The sequence below is a fragment of the Adiantum capillus-veneris genome, chromosome 7 (assembly GCF_014529385.1).
Source record: "Adiantum capillus-veneris isolate H3 chromosome 7, ASM1452938v2, whole genome shotgun sequence".
NCBI lineage: Eukaryota > Viridiplantae > Streptophyta > Polypodiopsida > Polypodiales > Pteridaceae > Adiantum > Adiantum capillus-veneris.
Window position 1 is genome coordinate 95,173,799 of NC_140937.1, and position 19,502 is coordinate 95,193,300.

General features: G+C 43.0%; 1 protein-coding gene across 2 annotated transcripts in view; it reads left to right on the top strand.

The window, feature by feature from the left end:
* LOC147454254 (alpha,alpha-trehalose-phosphate synthase [UDP-forming] 1-like) overlaps positions 1 to 19,502 on the top strand; it is a 124,291-nt gene that overhangs the window by 22,137 nt on the left and 82,652 nt on the right. For both annotated transcript variants that reach the window (XM_086516259.1, XM_086516258.1), the window contains 6 exons: positions 6,036 to 6,133; positions 6,607 to 6,995; positions 7,382 to 7,502; positions 15,693 to 15,794; positions 15,962 to 16,112; positions 16,852 to 16,940. In XM_086516259.1, coding sequence (XP_086372385.1) covers positions 6,036 to 6,133; positions 6,607 to 6,995; positions 7,382 to 7,502; positions 15,693 to 15,794; positions 15,962 to 16,112; positions 16,852 to 16,940 — 950 coding nt within the window. The remainder of the gene's footprint in view (positions 1 to 6,035; positions 6,134 to 6,606; positions 6,996 to 7,381; positions 7,503 to 15,692; positions 15,795 to 15,961; positions 16,113 to 16,851; positions 16,941 to 19,502) is intronic.

The following is a 19,502-nucleotide window of genomic DNA, read 5'->3' on the forward strand; positions in this document are numbered from 1 at the left end:
AGCTTCTAGAGAAAGGGCTAGTACGGCCCAGTGCTTCACCCTATTGCTCTCCAGTTCTACTGGTGCAGAAGAAAGATGGCACGTTTCGAATGTGCATAGACTATCCGTCTTTAAACAAGATCACAATCAAGAATCGCTTTCCGATCCCTCGGATTGATGATATACTTGATAAGTTGCAGGGTGCAAGTATCTTTAGTCGCATAGACTTAAAGAGTGGGTATCATCAGATACGGATCGCCCCTGAGGATGTCCATAAGATTGCTTTCCGCACAACCTTTGGACTATATGAATTTTTGGTAATGCCTTTCGGCTTGACCAATGCTCCTGCGACGTTCAATCGCATGATGGACCGCATTTTCAGCCCGTATCGAGCTTTTACGGGAGTATTCTTTGACGACATACTCATCTTCTCTAAGTCAGAAGAGGAACATCGGAAGCACTTAGACTTAGTGTTTCAAGAATTGCGAAAGCATGAGTTGCATGTGAATGCAAAGAAGAGCGAGTTCTTTCTCTCAGAGATACACTATCTCGGCCATATAGTCTCTCACAATCAAGTGAGTATGGATCCTGCCAAGATCCGAGTGGTCGAAGATTGGCCTATTCCCACTACGGTACATGATGTACGTAGCTTTCTGGGATTATGTTCATATTATCGAAGGTTTGTCCGAGGATTTGCTCATGTAGCAGGACCACTTCATGATTTGACAAAGAAGAAGATTCCTTTCAGATGGGGATCGAGACAACAAGGAGCTTTTGATCGGCTCAAGTACTTGCTAAGCCATGGACCTATTTTGATAGTGCCTGACTTAAGGAAACCATTTGAGGTTCACTCGATGCTTCAGGTGATTGCATCGGAGCAGTGTTAAACCAAGAAGGCCATGTAGTGGCTTATGAAAGCAAACGGCTTAAGGATGTAGAGTTGCATGCATCAATCTACGAAAAGGAACTCACGGCTGTGATTCACGCCTTATCCAACTGGAAGCACTATCTTCTAGGAGCGGATTTTGTGATCAAGACTGATCACCAGAGTTTGCAGTATTTTCTTACGCAAAGGAAACTATCTGAAAAGCAGATGAGATGGGCAAACTTTTTGTCTGTTTTACTTCCAGATCCTTCACACGGCTGGGAGTAAGAATGTAGTCGCAGACGCATTGTCTAGGCGGCCAAGGGTGAACGCTATCACTTCGGTGTATCACCAAGAATTAGAAGCACTACCGGATTTGTATCCGAATGATCTAGACTTCTCCACCATCTGGGGAAAGCTACATCGTGGAGAGAATGAGTTTCCCTATTCCATTCGGGACGGTTATCTCTACCACCATCAGGCCATATGTGTGGCGGAACCATTAAGAAAGAAGATCATGGATGAAGCACACGCTTCGCCTTATGCAGGTCATCAGGGTATTCTCCCTACGACCTTAGCAATGGAAAGATATTTCTTTTGGCCTAGCCTTAAAGCAGACATTGATAAGTATGTCAGGGAATGCTTGGTTTGCCAAAAAGTGAAGTATGATCGGCATAAGACGCCTGGGTTGCTACAACCTTTGCCTGTGCCTAATGAACCTTGGGAAAGTATTGCCATGAACTTCATCATGGACCTCCCTAGAACTCAGACTGGAAATGACGCGATCTGGACCATTGTGGACAGGTTTAGCAAGCAAGCACACTTTATATCAGTCAAGAAAACGATCAAAGCAGATCATATGGCTAGGGTCTTTCTAGAGATCTTTAAGCATCATGGAATGCCTAAGTCTACTGTGAGCGATCGAGATCCTCGCATGACAAGAAATTTTTGGCGTGCCTTGATGGATAATCTTGGTACAAAGCTGAATTTCTCATCTGCCTACCATCCTCAAACGGACGGGCAAAGTGAGATAGCCAATTCCACAATATTGGATATGGTAAAAGCTTATGTGTCAGACCGGCAATCTGACTGGGAGAAATATTTGCCTCTTGTCGAGTATGCGTATAACAATACCATACACTCATCGACGGGGAAAGCACCTTTTGAGATTCTCTATGGTAAGCCTTTGCTTCCACCGATCCTTTTAACTAAGGATAAGATCTTTGCAGCAGATGAATTTGTCCGGGATTTGGACACCGCCTACGGGCAAGTTAGGAGAGCTATCCTACGCTCTCAGGAAAAGCATAAGAAAGCTGCAGACAAGCACAGAAGGAATCTAGACTTAACAGTTGGACAGTTAGTCTTACTCAAGTTTGAGAAGGCAAGACTTAAGAAACAAGCGTCTCATAAGGGGAAAGTGGTAAAACTTTCTACCCGTTATTATGGGCCGTTTAAGATCACTGAGCGAGTGAATGATGTCGCTTTCTGATTAGAGCTACCGCCTAATTGGAAGATCCATAATGCTTTCCATGTCAGTTTACTCCGGCCGTATGTGGGACCGCCTCTGAGCCAGCCTGGCGTTGAGGAATCTCCTGAGGTTGAGGAAACAGAAGAAATACTCCAACCGGAGCAGATAGTAAGTCATCAGGAGCGGTCTCTCAAATCCGGAAAGATAACACGGAAGTATTTGGTTAAGTTTAAGAACTATTCGAATCTAGATGCTCAGTGGATGACACATGAGGAATTAGCAGCTTATCCCGAGATACTGGAGGTATATGTCCAAGCACTACAGTTGAGGTCATCTGTTTAGAAGCCAGAGGGATGTTGCTAATTGGACTATTTTCTTATTTTTAATGATTAAATCTCTTTTTAGGATATTTTATTATGTGCACTAAGAATTGTTAAAAAGATTGTAGCTACAGGAACTGCCATCAGGAACGGACAACTCTGATGTGTCATTTGATGGGTGACGGTAAACATCGCGAAGGAGTTTCCGTAAGTTCGGTGGAAAGGGCCGGGTTACGAGTGCCTCTGATGCGTCACATGATGGGTGACGGGTGCATCAGTAAGGGGGCATCCCGTAGGCTAAGGAGGAAATCCGAACTGAGTAAGAAAATACGCGCAAGAACGCAAGCACAAGAATAAAGATGGGTTCAATGAAGCTTTTTACGAAAAGCAGGAACAGTCGCGGGAGGACAGATGTTTTCCCGCGAGGAGTCTGTGCCTGCATTGCATCTGTGTCGTGTCCTGCACCCGGGGACGCGTGGAATGTGTCCGTGTAGCATTGTTTTCATTGACTAAGTGAGTTTTTAAAGTTTGAACAGGTTCACACTTTATTTTATTAAAGTGGCCGGTCACTTTTAAGTGACCGGGCCTTTATTAATAAAATAAAGCAAGTCCTTCAAAAAAAGGCAGTGCTAGAAAAGCTACGCAGAGGGGGGGGGGGTTGAATTTGCGATCTTTCTCTCTCCTCTCTCTAGGAGCGCTGGCTCTGCTTTTTGGGCCTCTATTCCCGCCAGGTGCCAGAGCCTATAAAAGGGCAGCAAGCGTTCCAGTTTTGATAAGCCGGAAGCAGCAGGAAGTGCAAGCGCTGGGATTCTGGAGCAGAGACTGGCGACAGAATTTGCAAGTGCTCGCGTGACGACTGAGTACGGAGGTTGGTTCTCTGAGCAAGGAGCGACAGGTATAAGGTGTTGATACGCATTGAGAATTGCTGCTTTGTGTGGTTTGTTTTGCAGGAATCTCCCGTCTCATGGGAAGGCCCTTCACGGGAAGTACTGCTTCACGCCTAAGTCCCTTATGGAAAAGTACGGCTTCACGCCTAAGTCCCTTACGGGAAGGTACGGCTTCACGCCTAAGTCCCTAACGGGAAAGTACACTTCGCGCCTAAGTCCCTCACGGGAAGGAACGGCCTTGTGCCCAAGCCCTTTACGGGAAAGCACGACCTTCGGGTCTAAGACTACAGAACGGAGGGGTTTACTCGGGTTCTCGTGCTTGTATAAGAATTCTCCCTGAATAAAAAGAATACTCTTAACGGGGGGGGACCAGCCCATCTTCTGGTCCCCAATACTGTGTCGATCTTCTCCCTTCTCTCATGTTTTCAAAGAATTATAATTTTCAGATTTTCTAAGTGCTCGTGTACGCTCCCGTTTTGTGACAGTTAGCCACAGAGCTTACCCCCTAGGAGTGGTGCAGTGAGAGAGAGGTGTGTTGGGAGCTCATCTGTGTCTTGACACTCTGGTTCATTTGGCGGGCCCGCTGCTTTCGCATCTTTGAGGCTCGTCCTATCCCCCCCGGTAGAGACTGTTTGGGATTTTTGGATGGAGCTGATTCACACTCTCAAGGGCCGGGAGCGCAGAGAGGCTTTCCTGCGACTTGGCACCCAGGGCCTTTTTTCACCATGGTCCAGGGGGACACCTAGATGGCACTACCGTCCACCTATGTGGCTTTTTCCAAACTCCTATTTCTTGATTAAGCCCATTGTACATATTATGTTTTTTTATTGGGAGAGTCTCCCCTTGCTATTGTTGTAGCCCTCTCTAGCAGAGGTGGTTGTAGCCCTATGGGCAGCTTTATTAACTAATGGAAGGATCTCTTTCTCGGAAAAAAAAAACTCTTAAAAAGTTTATATGGAGTATTTTCCCCTATAAAAGGAGCAAGAGCCCTACTGTTCTCTCTCAAATCAGCTAGCGGCAAGAGAAGAGCTTGCGTTCTGCGATCAACCCCAACGCTTGCAGATCAGCCAGTTTTTTGCAATTTCAGCCTTGGCGCTTGGATCTCATCGCGACCCCATCCGCTCCGGATCGGCCCTGCAGCCGAGTGTTTTCAGTTTTCAGCCCCTTTCCTCGCCGGATGTGCCTTGGATCTGCTAGGGGTAACCTCCTTGCTGCAGCCCGGACCTTTGGCAGCCCATTGAGCCTCTTCTTGGCCATTTCCTCACCGCATTGAGTGCTCCCATCGCTGTCCATCTTTTGCCCCACCATCATTTGCGTTTTCAGCTCTTCATTCCTCTCAATAAGGAGTGCAAATCAGCCCAAGATCTACCCCTTGGTGGCCATCAACAGACCCTCATCAAGACGGATCCAAAGGTGCATCAAATCAGCCCCGGAGGTGCTTCATTTTGAAGAGTTGTCGCGACGATATTCCCCATTTGAGTCAGTAGAGTCTGCATTGAGGTATTGCATGTGTGTAAATTCCATTTATGCAATCAAAAGCAAATAATACCACATCGGCAATGGTGTGGGGGACCCTTGAGAGGGTTGGTTGGGACCCCATCGGGTCTGTGTGTGTGTGTGTGTGTGTGTGTGTGTGTGGATAGTTTCCTACGACGTTAAAACAATATTCTTCTCCTTCCCTCTCTCTCTCTCTCTCTCTCTCTCTCTCTCTCTCTGAAATAAAAGGAACCATCATTTGTGATAAGTAGCACACAAGCAAGGAAAGAAGTAAAGATTTGTGGAAGTGTAAAGTCTAGATCTTGTCACTATTTCAATTCCGCTGCACTTGACAAAAACGTTCTGTCTTCTTGCCGCTCGTGCATCTAGCACAGCTATTTTCAAAACAAAAGCCAACATTAGAGGCCAAAAGTGCACCAAGATTGAAAAGAAGGAAAAGAGAGAGAGAGAGAGAGAGAGAGAGAGAGAGAGAGAGAAGGTTGCCATGTTCGAAGCCGCTGGAACATCTTCGTGTGCAGGCCCACAGCGGGCGAGCAGGCAACCGTCATGATGGGTAAGGAGAGAGGGTGATACCGGGGAACGTTGCGGCACGGCAGCAGAAGCAGCAGCTTGTCGATAGCCCTAGCACGCGCCTCCCCCCCACTCCCAAATAGAACTTCACCTCTTTGATATCTGTTCTTTGCTTTGTATAGTTGAAGGAACATTCTCTATGAAAGAATGAAGTAATGTGACTGTTTTTGTGTGAAATGAGGCTGTTGTCAGTATGGAAAATGATTCGAAGGCAGAAAAAGTTGCAAGTACGCCATAAGAGCAGCTTGTAGAAGTTGCAGTTTGACATACAACGCTAGGTAGAGAGCCTCAAATATTGCAAATGTGCAATTACTTGTGTAATTTGTAGGCATTATATATTCATTCCAAGTGGTATGCATGCTTATATATCTAGCTATTATACAAAGAGACTTGATTGTTATTGTTGGTGATGGTTAATTATGGAAATTTATGGTATCATTTCTTTACAGGGGTGCGACAATTTGAAACACGATGGATTGGGTGGGCAGGTGTCAATGTTGTTGATGAAGCTGATCAAGGTGCATTGACTAAAGCATTGGAAGAACAGGTGACTGGCAATAGTGGAAGAATTAATAAAATCTAGATTGTATTCTGAAAGCATTTTGTGCAGTAGTTGATCATATGCACATTGCAGTCAAATCTTTTTCAAGCTACATTTACACACCTGCTTGAAGCTATTGTAAGAAGTTTTCCAATGAGCAGGCAAGAGTGTTTTTTGGAACGCTTTGGTGCAGCTTGTCCATGGCCTGCTTGACTGACTTTTAGCTAAGCGATGCCCACTTTTAGCAGGCATTTATTGTCTTTTACACAAAGAGTTTATTACTTATTTTTCAACACACACATGCATATAAGCTGCCGTTGCTCTCAATATCGTTTTGAAGTTTGTTTCTATAAGGTGTTAGTGTTTGCATGAAATCTGAATCTGATACAGTTTTGTTGCAGCTTGTTTCAATAAGGTGATTATTGTCTGCATGGAATCTGAATTTGATACATTTTTCTTATCTTTGATTTACTGAGCAGCGTTGTGTACCAGTCTTCCTGGATGAGGAGACAGTGCATCAATACTATAACGGTTATTGCAACAATGTGCTATGGCCTCTGTTTCATTACCTTGGTCTACCACAAGAAGATAGACTTTCTTGCACCAGGGGCTTGGAAGATCAGTTCGAAGCTTACAAGAGGGCTAACAGCATGTTTGCAGACGTTGTATATAGTGTATATAGAGAAGGAGATATTGTTTGGTGCCACGACTACCACCTCATGTTTCTTCCAAGATGTCTAAAGGAGCTTGATAATAATATTAAAGTAGGTTGGTTCCTGCACACCCCATTTCCTTCATCAGAAATATATAGAACTTTGCCTTCCCGTTCGGAATTGCTGAAAGCTGTACTTTCTGCTGACTTGATTGGGTATGTTTTGTTGCACCTTCGTTTAACCTACTTATTTCTAAGTGTATGTTATTCTTATTAGCCCTGTTCCTCAATCTGTTGTACCTTGTTCCGGGCCTTTTATTGTAAGAAACTATTAGAAAGGTTGAAGAGTCTTATAACTCTTCCGGAGCATTCTGGAAATGACTACATAGGTAGGTCACCTGTAGCTGGGATCAGGTAACCAAACTTTCAACATACTTCATTACGTAGGTTAGTTGAGTTTTTGTTTGATTTTGTATCCAAGGTTGCAACTCAATTGTGACACTGGTCTGCTGTGTGACAAGTTAGATTCAACTTTGGTTGTCAGGAAATTTGTTTGGTGGATAGTTCATTTCTCTGTTAACCTTCTGACCTGTGTTTTTCAGGTTTCATACTTATGACTATGCCAGACATTTTGTGAGTGCATGTACACGCATACTGGGCCTAGAGGGAACACCATCAGGAGTAGAGGATCATCCTTTAGGCAAGCTTACTCGAGTGGCTGCGGTATTTTTATTAATGATTTATACCCTAGTTTGGAGAGTTCCTTGTTGTTTAAATAGTAAAATGTATTTGTTTACTGTTAACTATAGGATTTCATAACACTTCGCACTCTCCATGGAGATTTAATGTGTCTCATGAAAAGACTCTGGCACGATGTGCTAATAATAATACGTTTTTGAGAAAGATGTGTTGGAGCCTTAAATCTTCTGTGATGTCAACTTAACTTAGAGAGAGAGAGAGAAATGAAATGTAATATTAACGTCTTCAAAAGGCCAAAATAACATATGAGACCAAAAGATTACATGTGGTGAATCTAATACCAGGTCTAGGTACAAAAAGTACAAAGAACTGAAAAGAAAATAGTGGGTAGGGGTGGGGTGAAAGCTGATACAAGGGAATACAAAGGGTGCTATGCATGGCAATTTTTTGTATGTGCAAAAAAAAGATCACTTAAGGACCTTCTTGTAGAGGCCTTAAGCTTGTTCCAAAAGTAACTTTAAAAGATTTATTTCTTGTGTGGAAAAAGCTGTAACAAACTTGGACACCCCAAGTCAAGATTCTACTGCGACATAGCAAAGATTCACTTCAAAACAGTTCACACTTCACAATCAAGTCGACACGGCCCGACATAGTTTTGTGCCTAGGGTTATTGGCCCCAAAGACTGGCGCCCCTTTCGGTATTTCTTTTTGTATTAATCTGTGTTCAAAGTACAAGAGAGTGGGTAGGTGCTCACTCTCAGACTCTGCGTCCAGATGCTCTGAGAAGTGAGGCCCTGCCCACTTATTTATTGGTACACAAAAGCAGAGCCCCAAAAGCATTCAATTTTAAAAGCTTTAAAAAATAAAGCAACTGGCCAAAAGCCTTGCTAAAATCAGCCCGCGAACTTTCACCAGCGTAAAAGCAGAAAATCCGTACTGCAGGCCACGTCAGCATTGTCAGCGTGAAAAGCGCCGCAAAATCCGGAGATCCATACGGTAGTCCGTACAACCTGCCACGTCAGCATGTCAGCGCTTTTTGCGTGTGTGCCGGGTTTGCTGCCACTCTATGGATGTGTCCAGGAGCATGCCACATCACCCATTTGTGACATACCCCCCTCTTGAAAGCATTGTAATCGCCCTTGATTACGCCTGCAAAACAGAGAGAGGCCATAAACTGTCTTAGTAGACACTGACTGTTAGTACCGACGCACTAGGAACAACACATCTAGCACATGTATCAATTGATAGTCACATCACAGGACATCACATGACAAATCACATTCAAAATCATTCCAAATCTCAGATCATGATTAATCGGCAACATATTTAGCAATTGCATCTAGATCCACTCGGGACCTCACAGATGCCCGATTAACTAATCGTTATAGCAATCATGTCTATAGAGATTTATGAGGCCGAAATGCTACAGTCATTTCGTCTATCAGTTCCTGCACTTAAACAAGTCAAGGACAAATCAATGAGTATCATTTTCATTATCAGGAATTCTAGTTCATAAAGTCATATAGCAAAATACTGTCAACTTAGCAGTATCCCTGAAACCCAAAGGGACATCAGTGACTCTATATCAAAAATCGGCGCAATTTGTTGACAAAGGAGTGGAGTGACTCCCCTCTTGTGCAAACCCGCTGCACTAGATTCGCCCATGCTGAAATCGGGGTTCTATCGGAGTAGACTATGCTAAACCAAATGCTTCAAGGTAAAGTTTCACAATCTGAGGAGTATCTGCCAGGTCCTCCTCCTCCATCCACTTGGGATCCAATGCGGGATAGTTCTTGAATTTAACCAAGAACTGCCTTATCATTTTACCTTTTATCTTTCTATCTTTATGTGCCAATATCTGTTCTGGAACGAGTATCTCCTTGCTTTCCTCCATTCGGGTTGCTCATCTGGCTCCCCATCATTTGACTCACATGAAAAGCATTATGAATTCTCCAAGTATCGCGCAGCTTCAGTCTAAAGGAGACATCATTTATCTTCTCTTTTATCTAAAAAGGTCCATAGTATCTAATGCTAAGCTATGGAAAAAGCTGCTCCTTTCCCTTTTTCTTTCTCGGGCGTGCCTTCTCAAAACGTAAGAGCACCCAATTGTTCTCCTTCGATTTCAAATCGCGACAATGTCGATCTGCTGCCTTTTTGTGTCTTTCCTGAGAATTCTCTAAAGCCTCCTGGACCTTGGCAAAAGCAGTGTCCAAGTCCTTCGTGTACTGGTCGGCTTCAAAAATCTTATCTTTCGTGCTTAAGAAGGGTGGAACCTTTGAAGCACCTTCAATAATTTCAAATGGCGCCTTCCCCGTCGAAGAGTGAATCATGTTATTGTAGGCAAATTCCACCGAGGGCAAATACTTTTCCCATTGAGTCTTCTAATCCGAAATGTAAGACTTCAATAAATCCAATACGAGTTTGCAATCTCAGATTGCGCATCTGTCTGCGGGTGGAAAGATGACGAGAATTGCAACCACGTGCCAATGTTCTCCCAAATAACCTTTCAAAACAAACTCGTGAATCGGCAATCTTTGTCAGAGACTATTATCTCAGGCATGCCATGTAATCTAAATATCTGGGCAATGAACAGTCTCGCTAAGTGATCCGGCTTGAGTGTTTTCTTCACTGGAATGAAATGAGCTTGATTGCTAAATCTATCAAAACAGTCCAGATACCATCGTGCCCACTCCGTGTCTTCAGGAGATCAAAAATAAAATCCATAGCAATACTTTTCCAAGCGTGGGTGAGAATGGGTAAAGGCCGTAACAATCCTTGTGCCTTATGCCTGTCAAACTTGACCTTTTGGCATACCAAGCAACTGCGTACAAAATAGTCCACGTCCTTCTTGAGTCTCGGCCAAAAGAAGTATCGCTCCACACCTTTCAAGGTGGTGTCAATGCCGTGGTGACCCGTAAATGGTGGACAGTGGCATTCGGTTAAAACCTTTTCCCTCAATGGCTGTGTCACGCAGACATCATTTTCCTTATCAAGTAGCCATCCCGAATGGAATATCCCGCTACTACCTCCCCATTCTCTATTCAATTGAATACATCTGAAAAATCTGGATCTGTGGCGCTGATCGACCATGTCCTTGAAGCTTCTATTATGAATCGCGGAAATAGCCAAGACCAATGGCTTCCGAGAAAGCATCTGCCACCAAGTTCTTCTGTCCCTGCACATGGACAATCTGGAAGTGAAACTGTGACAAGATGTTAGCCCACCGCATCTGCTTTTCCGATAGCTGCTTCTGTGACAAGTAGTAGTGTAAACTTTGATGATCAGTGAAGACCGTAAAATCGGCTCCGAGTAGGTAATGTCGCCACTGAGTAAGAGCACGGATAACCGCCAAAATCTCTGTCTCATATATATGTGCTGTCAATTTTGGCCTTGAAAACAATCGGATCTCATAGGCAATGACATGGCCTTCTTGCATTAAGACCGCACCCAGACTGAGACCACAAGCATCACAATATACTTCGAATGACTTTTGCAAATCCGGCAAAGTCAAAACTGGGCCCGTAGTCAATTTCTCTTTCAAAGTCTAAAAGGCAGTCAGCTCTGTGGGTCCCCACGAGAAAGGGACTCCTTTCTTTGTGAAGATATGCAAAGGAGAAGCAACCTTTGCAAACTTTCTAATGAACCGCCGGTAGTAAGAACATAAGCCCAAGAAGCTTCTAACTTCATGGACATTCTTCAAATCGGGCCAATCACGTATAGTCTCAATCTTGGCCAGGTCTATCTGCACTCCTGCTGCTGAGACGATGTGTCCCAAAAAGTGTATCTTTGATAAGAAAAATTCACTCTTCTTTCCATTGATCACCAACTTGTGATCTCGCAATGCCTGAAAGACCTGTAGCAGATGTTCTCTATGTTCTACCTCACCCTTGGAAAAGACTATAATGTCATTAAAGAAAGTACCAACAAAAGATCTGTACTCTCTGAAAATCCTGTCCATCATTCGGTTAAAGGTTGCTGGTTCATTGGTAAGGCCAAAAGGCATCACCAAAAATTCATATAAAACGAAGCTCGTCCGAAAAGCTGTCTTGTAGACATCTCCCTGCGCGATTTGGATCTGATGATATCCGCTCTTCAAATTGATCCTGCTGAAACAAGAGAATACTTGTAGTCGGTCAAGAATATCATCGATCCTCGAAATCAAAAATCTGTTCTTGATGGTGATTTTATTGAGAGCTCTATAATCAATGTACATTCTCCAAGATCCGTCTTTCTTTAGAACCAACAACACCGGAGAGGAGTAAGGTGAAGTACTTGGCTGGATAAGACCCTTTTCCAAGAGGTCTTTCACTTGGTCCATAATCTCTTCATTCTGGGCTCAGCTCACACGGCAAGGTGGCCGGTTCGGTGGTGTGCTTCCAGGTATCAGATCAATGGTATGATCCTCAGGACGAGCTGGTGACAACTTTCCTGGTAGGCCCTCAGAAAAGCAATCGGCATGAGTGTGGATAAAATCTTGGCATTCTTCATCAAGTTCAGACATATTTGTCCTATATTCATCATTCAACTCTTTCAAAAACGTCGAGTAAACAAACAAATTGTATTTCATTAATTTCGAAATGGCCGAGGGCGATACAATAGGGACAGTCGCCCTTCAATTTCACATCAAGTACAAATTTTCACCCTTTTCATTAGTCAATGTCGCTTTCTTTGCCCGATAATCGACCACGGCGCATCACAACCTTTCAAGGGCATTATGTAGAAGTCCTCGTGCCCCAAACACCCTTGACAATGCAAACGAAGTTTGCCAATTTCACGTGTAATGGCCACGTCCCGTCCGGGTGCCGCTAGAACTGCCTCTGCTTGTGGTCCCATCCGATCGGGTGTAATCTCGAGCCGCGCCGCCAATTCAGGTGAAATGAAGTTGGCCTTGGCTCCTCTATCAAAGAAAAACAGGGCTTCTTGATCTTTCACTTTGCCCTTAGCCCGGCAAAGTTCTGTACTTTCATCAATCGTGCTTAGGTCAGTACCCATGCAATCTGGAACCAGTCCTGCTTTCATCTTGCCTTTTCGTCCACGTTCCTCAGCTGCTCTCGAACTCTCTGGCTTGTCTTGATTCTATTCTTGATGTGCCTTTTAAGGGCACTTCACGGAGACGTGCCCATGTTCCCCGCATCCAAAACACTTTCCCTCTTTGATGTAGTTGGCCCTCTCTCGAAGGGTGAGCCGTGGTCGTGAATCCTTGTCTTTCTTTTCTTGAGGGCTCTTTTTCTTTCTACTTTCATTATTAGAAGTCTGTTGGGTCTCTAAGTCAAGATCTCATCAGTGGGGTAAAGTCAGATTACCTGAATGTATGGCAAAACCGGGTTTTGCATGACCCATCGATTCTTGAATAGAATCTGACTTTTGTTCTAAGCAGTAATCTCGGATCGCTGTAGGAAGTCTACAACAAAACTGCTCAATCTGTTCTTTAAACGAGATCTTTTTAAATGAAGAAGCTGGTGGAAAAGAGCTCCAAAATCTCTCGCAATACGCATCCAGAGAATCTTCCTTCGTCATCCGAAGATGATTCCAAGCAGTTCGTATATCTCGTTCGTACTCCCGAGTCAGCCAAGAAGAAATAAAAAGCCTTTTGAATTTCAACCATTTAACCGGAGCTTCCTTGTTCAATAGAAGTGTGGACCACCATGTTCGAGCATTTCCCTTGAAGAAAGAGGTAGCCCTCCGAATCTTGGAGTGCTCTGAGTAATGCCCTCCAGAGAAAGCTATGTCAAACTGCTGTATGAAGGCCAAAGCCCTCGGAGCATCTCGGAATCCAGAAAAGGTGTCAAACTTAATTGACTGTCCACCTTCTTGAAATTCTCTAACTTTCTTGCTTTTATCTTCGAGAAAGTCATATTGGTTGGCTTTGTAGAAATGCTTCTTCTTTGCATAAAACATGTGATCGTCGAAGTCCGAACTATTTGAAGATGAGTCCTCTGTAGAACTGTCAGAAACTGGGCGAAACTTAGGTTTCTTTGCCTTTTTCTTGCCCTTTCCAAAGCTTTGCTTTTTGCTTCGCTTTTTCCCTTTTCTGTGTTCTTCGCTCGAGGCAGAAGAGCTAGAAGAACTATCAGAAGAAGAAGAAGAAGAAGAAGAAGAAGAAGAAGAAGAAGAAGAAGAAGAAGAAGAACTGGGTAGTCCTTCAAATCGTACATGCTTCTTCTGCTTTCTTGCCGATGCAAAAGTAGATGGACGACCCAAATACCCCGGGAAGTTAGTTCCTTTCTTCGGCTTTTTGTCGTGCTTTTTGGCTTTGTTGTTCGCGTCCAAAAGCCGATTGATCTGTGTCTGAACCACCTCTTCTAATTCTTGCTTTGTAAACATCCTTAGAGACGGAGGTTTCTTGAGTGCCGGTTTGATGGGTGGCTCTGTGGCCTTCTACCACTGGGTGTGCACTTCTTCGAAGGATTGCTGAGTCAAAAATTTTGCAAATTTTGGATCCTTCGCAATGTTGATCATCTTCTTTGTTGCGTCGTCAACCACTTGTCGATGTTCCATCTCTACAATCTCAGCCTGAGTAGGCCGAGGTGGGCCGTACTCTTCATGAGAATCTTCTTCGTGATCTCCTCCCACATTCCCAGATGTAGAAGAAGTCGACTGATCTCTGTTGGAATCCATAAGTGTCCCGAGAAAAGGATCGGATTTCTCGGTAGAAAGAAATCGGCCGCGCTCTGATACCACTATAACAAACTTGGACACTCCAAGTCAAGATTCTACCGCGACACAACAGAGATTCACTTTAAAACAGTTCACACTTCACAATTATGTTGACAGGGCCCGACGTAGTTCCGTGCCTAGAGATATTGGCCCCAAAGACTCGCGTCCCTTTTGGTATTTCTCTTTGTATTAATTTGTGTTCAAAGTGCAAGAGAGTGGGTAGGTGCTCACTCTCAGACTCTGCGTCCAGATGCTCTGAGAAGTGAGTTTTGCCCACTTATTTATTGGTACAAGGGATGCCCAAAAGCAGAGCCCCAAAAGCATTCAATTTTAAAAGCTTTCAAAAATAAAGCAACTGGCCCAAAAGCCTTGCTAAAATCAGCCAGTGAACTTTCACCAGCGTAAAAGCAGGAACTCCGTACTGCAGGCCACGTCAGCATTGTCAGCGTGAAAAGCGCCGCAAAATCCGGAGATTCGTACGGCAGTCCGTACAACCTGCCACGTCAGCCTGTCGGTGCTTTTTGCGGGTGTGTGTGTGCTGGGGTCTGCTGCCACTGTGTCCAGGAGAATGCCACGTCACCCATTTGTGACAAAAGCCAACAGGAACAGAGTGAGAATTATGATCTCGCTCGAGCAACCTAAATTTTTGTAATTGCATTTAAATGGGCTTGTAATTGCGGTAGGATAAACTAGAAAATAGAGAAACCAAAAAAAAAAAGAAACTAGAGAGACAAGAAATACCAAATTTTTTGATTTAGAAAAAAAGAAAGAAGAAAGAGAGAAATTCTGCATAATAGCTATCAAAGGCCAAAATGACATACGAGACAAATCTGCACGTATTCCCATTGACGTCGACAGAAATTAACCACAACATCATCATAGGGAAGGTGGGGAGTAGGATGGATCTTAGTCTTAGATACAAAATTATGATAATACAATGCCCAATTCTCGGATGTACAATACTATACAATCAATTAATTGAGTGTGATGTAGTAGTGGAAGGGGGTACAGTTAGCTAAATATTTATATGGTTATTTTATGTGATGCTTTGCCTTTACAGAAGGGTACATGTAAGGCTGTCCTCTGACTTCTAGCTCCATCCAGATCTGTAACTCCAATGTAGTATGTCATACATAAGACTGGCAGCAAGTTAGCTCCTGAGCTGTCAGAGATTGGTCAGCTCACCTTGGTGCAAGTGGTCGAGGCCCTATGACTTGAGTCACAAAGATTAAGCATTGACCGAGTTAAGTTTTCAAGGCTTAAAAATGTTACAAACAACCACCCAAACAATATCACAATTTAGTCTCAAATGACAAGCCCGCAGGCCAAAGTGTAGTCTGTAGTGAGAATACCAGTCATGAAGCATACATTGCTGGCTCTTTCACATTTTATAAGACCGTTTCATATTTGAAAGAAATGATTATGTTCGTTACTGACATCCACTGGAATAACCTATGGTCAATGCTTAATGTGTAGTCTGAAATTTACTCATGGGCTAGAAATGTGTACTAAGTGCAAGTTTTTAGTTCTCATAAAAATATATGCTTTTCTTTACAGTTTCCTATCGGCATTGATCCTAACAGGTTCATTGATGCACTTCAATCTCCGGAGGTGCAAACGTACGTAAAGGAATTACAAGAGAAGTTTTGTGGTCGCAAGGTATGGGTCCCTTTGGTAGATAGTCTGTGTTGCAGATTGCAAGCTACTTTCCTCAGTCTCAAAGTTATGTATACATCTCTTCTTCTATCTCAAGAGTTAACTGTAATCTTCTTCATAAGACGTTTTGAGCCAGTAAAATACGTAATGATGCAGGTTACTTAATGCAGGTAATGCTTGGTGTAGATCGTCTAGACATGATCAAAGGGATCCCTCAAAAACTTCTTGCTTTTGAAAAGTTCCTTGATGAAAATGTTGAGTGGAGGGATAAGGTGCAGTTGGTTCAAATAGCAGTTCCAACAAGGACAGATGTCCATGACTGTATGTCATCTCAACTATGCCTCACCAAGATGCAATGCAAGTTTTATAGACAATCAAGGAAGAACTTCCACGTCAGATACATATAGAGGAAGTTTATTTGATTGTTTTCGTCTTATGGTGAAGGACATGACATGTTTCTTTTTCAATAAGTCAAGTCTGCTTTTCAGTATTGAATTGTGCTTAAAGGCACTAGGCAATTACTAAAAGGCTTGCTGTTTCTATTTTGGTTTCATTAGTTCCTTTTCTCTGGCCATAATTTAATTTCTCTTTTTGTGCTTTTTCTCACTTTTCTCTAGATCCTTCTACCTGTCCTTTGTTGTATTATCGGTATCCTGTTTCTATTGTCCCTTATATTTGTGTGACTCGTCAAATTTTTTTTAATGAGGCAGCGATTGACTTTTGTTCCGAGGTTTTATCATTTTGAACAAGCACTTCCACATAATCATGAATGAGGAACATTTTTTGTACTTTGGTTTCGGTTTGCTCCTTGATATTCATTCTGCCCTGCAGTCTTCTTTATGTCAATTTCAAAGTCAGATTAGCAACCGTAAATCTGTCCGGACGTCTAGGGTCTGTAAGGTAGAGTGGGGTGCTAGAGCACTGAATGCTTGTCAAAAGTGGGCTTACTGAGGGCAGAGGGATTGTCCTTGCTCCATCTTGAAAGCAATCTGTCTCTTTCTGTTGGATTGACGGTATAGTGTTTCCAGAGTTTTTGCCCACATTCTGCTTGTGTCTGCAGACCAACGCCTTACAAGTCAGGTTCATAAGATTGTGGGTCGTATCAATGGGCGCTTTGGAACACTCACAACGGTTCCCATCCATCACCTTGTAAGTTCTATCTCCTTTTGAAACCTTTTTTCCTAAAGATGAAGGATTGTAAATTACATGAGGTGATGTGGATTATGGGCGTGTTTATGAAACCATGTGAATAAAGATCCATGATGGTGTCCATTTCTTATGGAAATTTCTGTGAATCCGGACACCCCTTTTCCTATAAGAATGATTTATGGACCATGAAAGCTTAAGGAACTGATAATGAAAGGAGTATGCTAAAACTCATTTAGGCTTTAATTTCCAATTTGTGACTGCATTGACTATTCAGTTGATACAAAAAAGGAAATTTGCACCATGGTTATCTTGTAAGCAACATGCCATCATAAATGTGAAAGTGGTTAAAAAGTTTTATCGGTTCCTGGACTGTAGGCTTGCTGCATACCTATACACATGAAAGTCCAAAGCAGGAGATGGGATAAACTTTCATGGCCATTCTAGATAACTGATCAGAAGGGAAACAAATCATAATGTTTGAGTTTCTTGTGAAAGAATGTAATGTCGTGAGTTAAATTTGAAAGAATCCTCAAGCAGGAATGCTCCAGCTATTGCATCCCACTATGCAGGGTTTGGGTAAGGTTCTTTTGCCTATTTGCATAAGAACAACAAATAGGTATAGATTACGTAGGCTTTGGGACATTCCCCAAAAGTGGCATAATTGGTTGCATATTGCCCGGTTGGGCTTGCTGGAATAGGGTGTCTTTGCTGGCCACTGCTTTGAATGTTGCGAATTGGGTCATTTCATGGTAGAATGTAAAGAGTTGGATGTTGATGTATCTAGGTATGTGTTATCTCAAGATGCTTCAAAGTTCTTTGTCGCCGCTCGCAATGAGCTTCACATGGCTATACAAGGAGATCAACTATGAAGCAATCCCGTCGATTATGTCTAATGACAAGGGCAAATCACCCATACTAGAAGACCATCGATGGCGAAGTGGTCTTGCAAGGCTCAAAAAACAAGATGATGTTGAGTTGGGGCATGTAGGGAGTCTTGCCTCAGTGGTTGAAAAAATACGACCACAATGCCTCCACCCATCAATGGGGTTCCTCTAATACCTACTGTTTCAAAATCGATGGTGGGGTTTCTCTAATACCTGCTGTTCTTTTGACCAGACTATAGAGGCCAATCCTTAACCAGACTATAGAGACCATCCCACTAATTTGGTGATGAGCGGGCACTTTCAAGTGCGTGTCTATTCAGCTTCCAACTCCCTCAAGACCTCTTGGTTCAAGATAATGGGTTTAGTGTGAGAGATTGTATTTAAATGGAAGAATGCCACGGCTAGTGTTAGCGCAGGAGTGAATGTGTGTGTGTGTGTGTGTGTGTGTGTGTGGTGAATGCACTTGTATGTGTGAGATCAGAAATATATGGACTTTGGATAAGTGGGCCATTACTCATTCTTCAGAGCGGGGTTATACTTTTACTCATGATGCTCACTCCAACGATTGGATCGTTGGTATTTGTTGGGCACTCTGTAATATGATATGTTTGTATGTGATATGAGGATTGATCGTTTCTTTACTTTATCTGATCACTTTCCTCTTTGGCTTTTGGTTCATTTTGAGGCACTGTATGCGGATCCTCCTCTTCCCTGCAAGCGGTTATTGCATATCAATAATGCATATCTTTCACACAAAGCCTTCCAAATGTTGATTGAAGCGGTGATTCCTCCACTTGTCTCGCATATGTTTAGTGATGTGGATGCAGCTTGGTATCGTTTTGTTATGCGGATCCAGGAAGTTATAAAGGATTATGGTACATGGTATATGTATCAGCAAAGAGACAAGGCGTACGAAGACAAAGCAACTTGTCAAGACTTAGAAAGTCTTGCGGATTCTAGACCACTTACTGATTCGGAACAAGAGAAGTTATATGCGGCTAAGGTCTCTTTGATGCATAATAACAAGAGGAAACTTGGAAAATGGAAGGTTAGATCAAGACAGCATGCCTTCATGGATAAAGATTGCTCGTCAAAGAAATTTTTTAAGCATTTGCATCACTCGTGGCAATCTGTGGCCATTAAAAGAGTGAAGGATGATACTGGGCAATGGACTACCAATAAGATGCAGCTAGAAAATTCCATGGTGAATCACTTTCAACGAGTTTTCGCAATTCCAGAGGCTCCCTCACAACAGAGGTTTTGCAAGCTAGAAAATTATTGTTGTCGCATGTGCATTCTATATTGATGATGGATGATGTAGCTACTCTTGAGGCCAGCTTTACTAAAGATGAATTGCATGATAGTTTGTTACATCTTTGTCATTGGAAATCGTTTGGATGGGATGGTCTTACGGTTGAATTTTACCTTCGCTTTTGGGAATCCCTTAAGCAGTCTCTACTTTTCATGATGAATCTTGCATGGACTACACAATCTTTACTGCAATTGTGGAAAGGACTAGTGAAATTGTTGCCTAAGCAAACGTTATGTGAATCCTTCTCGCAGTGGCGTCTTGTTGCACTTATGCGGGTCATTTACAAATTGATGTCGAAAATCATAGCTACACGCATTAAAGATCAGTTGTTTTCCGGCATACATCCTGCCCAATATGGATTCATTC